This window comes from Tubulanus polymorphus, chromosome 8 (assembly GCF_964204645.1).
Source record: "Tubulanus polymorphus chromosome 8, tnTubPoly1.2, whole genome shotgun sequence".
Lineage (NCBI taxonomy): Eukaryota > Metazoa > Nemertea > Palaeonemertea > Tubulaniformes > Tubulanidae > Tubulanus > Tubulanus polymorphus.
Genome location: NC_134032.1, coordinates 11,459,571 through 11,466,858, shown reverse-complemented (window position 1 = coordinate 11,466,858; position 7,288 = coordinate 11,459,571). Strand labels below are relative to the sequence as shown.

Genomic DNA, 7,288 nt, shown 5'->3' with positions numbered 1-7,288 from the left:
TGAAATCAAGCATTAGTCGGCATGAAAGACTGATTCATAACATTGGGAAGGTCAAGGCTGTTGTTTCTAAGAAGTACAAATGTCGGTTTTGTGATAAATGGTTTCCTTATCCTGCTAGTCGTGAGTATCACGAGCGAATTCACACCGGCGAAAAACTGAATTGTACTCGAAATGCATAAATTTGATGTCATCAATTTTCTTATCGTGAAATATTATATCCTATGATTATATTCGATTCAAAATGATTGGAACTCATAAGTCTAAATAACTACTGTACATGTATATTGAAATAAAAACTGAGAGATTTTCATGTGTTTTTAACCGAGTCTTGCACTCTTTCAAGTGGGATTCTGACGGAGTCTTGTTCTGTCTTTTGAATGTGGTACGTAAACGATGCTCGATTCTGTTATCATAAAATGATAATTAGAATCCGGATTCTGATGGCAATTTCACTGTAATCGAACCAGTGTGGTATCTCCAAATCGACTATTGGATGCGCTGTGGCGATGTCGGTTGAACCTTGGAGTCATCCGAGTTGCGCATCTAAAATTCCCAGTCATGGGTGAACACCAACGTTTTAGCAGAAAATTAAAGGCTAACGGCACATGAAAACGGTTCATAATTTTGACCTGAACACATTCGATTTTTATAACATGTATTGTTGTATTTTGATAAAATCGCACGGTGCCCAGCGCGGTGACTTATCAGTAACTAAAAGTGAGGGATAATGAGTCTTTTCCTTGAATTGTCACGGAATTTTGTGAAAGAAATTCAGGGAAAAGTCGGGGAAATTTGATGAGATTGCTAGATCGTGCGTAAGAATCAACTTTCCGTAGTTGTCTTATGTAATTTGCTTCGGCTGCTCTTTCGTGAAATAATTATTTCAATTTCGATATTTATATATATCAAAATTGAATAAAGGACATTTGACTTGAATGGACTGTGCTCTACCGTACGTTGGCGCCATCTACAAAGACTGGTGCTGTGCACAATTGAGAAAGCGAAAATCGAATGAGGCTGCCACGTTTCAACGCCGTTTTCATGCTTAATTAAGCTTTTGAATTGATGAATATAACTCGTAATTGGTACCAGGTACGTCGGTATTACTGATATTCTCCCGTTAGGAGACTTAACGATCTACGATATCGGCATTGCAAATTCAATTCCAATTACATTAATTGGTCAATTGGATTGGATGTTTCAGATTCAAAATTCAGCAATTCAGTACATTGCCATTGGTTAATTTAAGATATCTTCACTAGAAAGATTTTAGCCTGGATTCTGTCATTCAGCAGATTGTGTCAATCACGAGAGGTGCGGATCTGCACTTAACCCAGAGTTGTAGTAGGTAATCGTAAAAACGATAATCCGTTAATCCAATGTCTATAGTTTTTAGGCAGTAGATATTTTGCCAATGCGGTATTATTCCTGTTAACGCTATTTTGCCAGTGGTGGGTTTTGATTGGCTAATTGACGCCGCGCATGCGTACAGAGGTGCGAAAATTCAAGGAAAGTGTGGAGAACAGAGGATTCGAACCCGGACCAGCAGATTACTAGCGTAACATATTCCCACTAGACCACCAGGCTCACTCAAAACCACATGTAATTTTCACTACACATATAGCCTCACCTTTACCTAACCCTATCCCTAGGGATAAAAACAGACCCTAATCCTCACCCTAAACCTAACCCTCTGGACCCTCTAGACCCTAACCCTATCGAAACCCTAACCCTACACCCAATATAATGATTTTATTGTCTTATTTTATTACTATATCCTATTGTATAAAGCCATTGGCAAATTAGCGTTTTTACTAAAATATGCCGCATTGGCAAAATATCCACTAGTTTATATAGTCTAGTACCTAGCCCCGCGTTGTTCCCAAACAACGTCTAGGGCAAGTGCTCATATAAGGTGCTCATATAAGGTTAATTTTCGTCCCTCATTTTGAGGGACGAGATTTAGAGCGTCTATTTCACCCCTTAAAACACCATCAACTTACCTCAAACTGACTTTTCTGTAATCAGACGGAAGTTAACTATTGTTTGTGCATAAATTGGTAATCCTATGTAGCTTTTGACGATCGTAGTAGCTCAAACTTTTGACTAGTCGCCTCAAAAAATAGTTGAAGTGAAGCAACATAACAAATATGGCGGTTTTTCGTGGTGCATCAGGGGAGTGTAAATTACGGATTCGGACTTGAACTTGGACTGACATTGATGCCAATGCAGATATTATTCTTGTTTCAAATTCTTAAGGTTAAAATTGACCAAAATTTATGCGTTTATCAACAACAATTAACATTTAGAGTAATTTTTGAGAGACATATTGAATTTGCACATTTTATTAATTAAGTCTGTATTGGAAATCCCGATTGTGGCAATCAATTCAAATCAATAAATTCACTCATTCGCGATTTAAATCAACAAAAATGCTATTATAAAACACGTTTTCAAAGTCAACAAGGTAACTAATTAATTTATTTTAGTACAAAGGTATGATATGACATTAAAATCAGTTGTTGCATTGCAATTAACAGGAGTTAACCTCTATGTGATACATCAACGACTGGTATTCAGACTATAGTTTATATAGCCTAAAATAACAACAAGGGAGCTAACGAATATAGGAATACAATAGGGTTTCTGCGAAGGCAGCAGAAACCCTAATAAGAAACATGCGAATCTCAATAGGGTTTTCTGTGATGTAACAGAAAACCCTAACAAGAACGGAGCTAATGACGTTCACACACTACTCAACTTCGGTCGCTTACTACCTCGTTATTTCTCATCCAATTTCGATAATCCATCCAGGCATGGTAGATTATGGAAGCTACTTATAGCTTCCTGCTTCTAACGAAACTAATCCCGTTAACTTCCAATGAATAGTTGCGTTGAATAGTTCGTGAATTATATTATATGTGTTTGAACGCGAAATTAGGGCCAAAATCGCCTGGACCGAAAATGCTATAACGCCGGTTTTTGCCGATTTCGAAATTTAAAACGTTGTCGAGTTTGACGGGAAATCCTTCACCGATTTTGTTGATCGAGGGTTTCAAACGCGCAAAACATTCTCTTTTTTTTCGAAATATTTAGGATGTCCAAGATATGAAATTGTATGTGATAAACAGTTAGCAAAAGCTGAAAAATTCACTGAGTTATCGAATAGAATAACAGCAACAGCAGCCTGATAATTTCTCTGTGATATTGCCTGTACATGAAAACATCTGACTCACGCTTACACGTAATTATCGAGTTATTGTTAGAATGATTAAGGATCGAACCATATGTTACCATCATGACAATGGACGATGGTGTTGAGTGAATAACTGGAAGTTTCATATACACGCGTGCATGCACAGGATTTAGTCAACACTCGCATTTCGTGATATAATTCAGCTTTGTCAGTTTGAGAGGTAAATTTATTTTATAAACATCTTGGTAGCGATTTCATACATGACGTCCTGAAATTTGGTAGCTATTATACTGTGGCTTCAACAAGATATGTACGTATGTATACACATACATACACACATATATACATGTACATATACATGTACAATATACATATACGTTGTCGGGTAGACATTTTGGAACAACAGTACGGCTTTTAAATCAAAAATATAATTCAATTATGAAAGATTTTAGAGAGAATATAGGATTTTTATTTATTATATAACAAGGATAAAAAATCTATGCAAAAATCTCTGGAAGAAAATCAAACTATACCTACTGAATTCATGATGAATATATGAATAAATTAAAAGAAAATAAAGGTTCCAAATTATTTCTGAGACTTCAATTTCCATATGAATATGAATTTATGAAATAATATCAATATAAAATATTTCAAATAATACCCTCCTGTGTCTTTATGTCTTTAGTACTTCTAGTACATAAAGAATATATCTTTATATTTATTAGTACTTGAAATAATTATCATAGATTATGCATTAAATAATACGTTTTTGATACTTATCATAATACGTATCATTTGAAATTAATACACATAATATTAACAATATATTTTAGAAAATTTTATAAATATATTGTTAATATTATATCTAGGTCTATATATATTCTAGTAAAATAATACTAGAATGATACTAGCTAGTTAGATGATTAATTTTATTGTTGAATCTATTTGATCCTTATTAAACATTTGAGTGAATAGAATTTGAATAGATTCAATTAGAATTTTAATATCGAACTGATCTACCATAGTGTAAGAATAGATAGATAATTCATTTAAATGTCGAACTTGTTGCTAACCCGACCGCACAGAAACTTTCGAGTTGTAAAATGTTATAAACTTTGTAATCGGTTCATTTCTATACTTGCCGGGTCTGTTATGGTAAAATTTCATTGATCATGGTTTAAAGAAGTAATGTACAGGGATAGATAGGTGGTCAACTGAGTCAACTTTTAAGCTCGGCAAAGAGTGGAGGGTCAAGGTATCAATTTTTTTGCCTTAGGTCGTGGCTTTGAATCCTGAAAATTCTGACAGAGTTTGTATGGAACTTAGAATACTTTCTCATCTCCCGATACAGCTTGATTAGATTTCAGCTTCAGCAACAAAAATATAGATATGATCCGAGATGCTTTTGATTAAACAAAACGTTATGATTTATTAGGAGGCTTATAATTTATTTTGATTATATGTTTTTCATTTCAAAATCGTCAAAATCATTGACAAAATCGTAGTCACCGTGAGTGGCCACACGAGCATTTTTTTCGGGCGATTTACAAATTCGCCGCGATCGGGCGAAAAAATACGCTCGTGTGCCCCTACCTAACCTAACATAGACATTATTTCCCTATGATGCAGATACTAGCACCACACTGTAGAAAGGTGACCTCAGCTGCAGTAAGACCACCAAACTCAAAAATATTTTCTATTTACAGTTGTAGTTTATTAAGAGAATTGATGTTAAAATGTTGCTGCTGGAAAGTGCTGGAAGGTGCACGTACACGAGGATGCATTCAAAAGTTGTCTGCGTCGACACATGGATTGGTTAGATGAATTAGTTATTGATGCTGATGATAATACCTGGTTTAGATGGATGTTTCAACGTCAAACTAAAGGTTCGTCTTTAAAATCTCAATTCTCAAATTCAGCGATTGAATTGGTTAAATCTGATATTATCTAATCACTAAGGCAGTTTCGGAATAGTAAAGGGTTAAAATTGTCTAAATATTGGTTTATTCTCTGTAAATATATACTTTTTGTATTCAGGTCAGACGGGAGGACAAATGAATCAAATGTCCGGAGATGGAGATGTTATGTACATCGGCACGAATCAATCAAAAACCAGACAAAAAAGACGATTTGAAGTTCAAAGTAGAACAAAAACTGTCGCTCAGAATGTTTTAAAAGCTGTGAGACGTCGGAGAGGAAGTGCAGCTGTACAGGGGGCGCTACCGCAGCAACGAGTTCAATCACAAACAATGACGACTGTCGGGCAGCAACCGATCGGTCTGTTACCAGCTCAACAGAGAATGACGCCCAATCGAGGAGGTCGCGGAAGAGGACGAGGTTTACCTCCTCAACACGTTTCACCGGCTATGAACATTCCTCCTATGAATATGGGAAACCAATCCGGAATCCGTCAAATATCACGGGCTAATAGTGTTCGTAATCTTAATATGCAGTTTCAACAACAGAGGACATCACAGCGTCCTATTACACAAACAACACCCGTTAAACCAGCTCCACCTGGTGGTGAATCACCGATAATATCGTTACAATCGGGAATCGGCTTGAAACCATTGGTAACTAATGTTGCATTGCAGCAACAATTAAATAGCTGCAATATCAAGTTAGAACAATTAGAACCAATTGTAGGTTCATCTCTGTCGTTTGAACAATTAGAACTATTTAGTGGCGCCACCAGTTATGAAAAAATTGAACTAAAATACAGTGAACAATTAAACGTTGACGCGACATCGACGAATAAAAATGAAACTTGCGTGGAACAGTTGAGTGAAAGTGGATTATCGACGGCCCCGCCCCCGGCAGTCTCCAGCTGCGATAACGCCTTAGAACAATTAGAATCGATCGTAAATTCAGCTCCGTCTGAACAGTTACAAATGTCTAGCAGTGCCACTGGTGGCGAAAACATCGAACTAAAATACAGTGAACAATTGAACGTTGACGCTACATCAACAAATAAAAATGAAACTTACGTGGAACAGTCGAGCGAAAGTGGATTATCGACACCCCTGCCCCCGGCGGTCTCTAGCTGCGATAAGTTAGAACAATTAGAACCAATTGTAGGTTCATCTCCGTCGTTTGAACAATTAGAACTATTTAATGGCGCCATCAGTTATGAAAAAATGGAACTAAAATGCAGTGAACAATTAAACGTTGACGCGACATCGACAAATAAAAATGAAACTTACGTGGAACAGCCGAGTGAAAGTGGATTATCGACGGCCCCGCCCCCAGCGGTCTCCAGCTGCGATAACGCGTTAGAACAATTAGAATTGATCGTAAGTTCCTCTCCGTTGTTTGAACAATTTGAACTTTTTAGTGGCGCCGCCAATCCCGAAAAAGTGGAACTTGAATACCGTGAACAATTAATTGATTCAATTACTGCTGATATCAATACGCTTCCATTCAAACAATCGCATCATCACCAAGGTTGCAGAGAAGGTGTTAGAAATAAACTTACGAAAATAGAACTGGTTGAAATATCTTCTGGAAGCGACGATGATGAAGATTATTCAACTCAACCAATTGTACAACAACAACAACAACAACAACAACAACATGATCGACAACCGGGAACAAGTGGAGATTTTGATCAGTCAGGTAGGCGTTAACACTGATTTCATCTATTCATTTGGCGAGTCTTAAAAACTACATTTTGCGCATTCAAAATGCTGGTTTGAACAGCCATTTTGTTTATTCAATTATCGATTTATTTAGGCTCCATTTTTTAAAACCTCATTTTGCGCATTCGTAAAACAAAGTCTCGCGTTTATTGCCATCCGTTCAGTTTTCCCTTGTTAATTGAATAAAGAATTTCTGAGGTTTTTGAAAGCTGAAAAATAAATTTACAGGGAGGAAAGTTTTCCGGATTTATCCAGAATTTCGGATTTTTTAAGTCCAGGGTCATTTTTCTGAAAAGCTTAAAAACGATGGGAAAATGTGAGGGGGGTGTTAGGGTTTATTCGAAAGTTTGTTGGTACCGGTGGCTGTAAAAGCGCCGCAGATCGGACAACATTTATTTCGTTTTACAGTTAGATTCTATTACTGACGTTTAACAAGTGTATAATTTCCTTC

At 36.5% G+C, this 7,288-nt stretch overlaps 1 protein-coding gene across 3 annotated transcripts in view; it reads left to right on the top strand.

The window, feature by feature from the left end:
• The first annotated feature begins 983 nt into the window (after positions 1–983).
• The window catches only part of LOC141909516 (uncharacterized), a 29,216-nt gene continuing 22,911 nt past the window's right edge, over positions 984–7,288 (top strand). For 2 of the 3 annotated variants that reach the window (XM_074799945.1, XM_074799948.1), the window contains exons 1-3: positions 3,355–3,416; positions 4,906–5,085; positions 5,237–6,814. In XM_074799945.1, the coding sequence (XP_074656046.1) occupies positions 5,007–5,085; positions 5,237–6,814 (1,657 nt within the window). In that variant the 5' untranslated portion in view covers positions 3,355–3,416; positions 4,906–5,006. Of the gene's footprint in view, positions 1,093–3,354; positions 3,417–4,905; positions 5,086–5,236; positions 6,815–7,288 lie in introns of those variants that run through there. The other variant, XM_074799947.1, reaches the window with a different exon arrangement.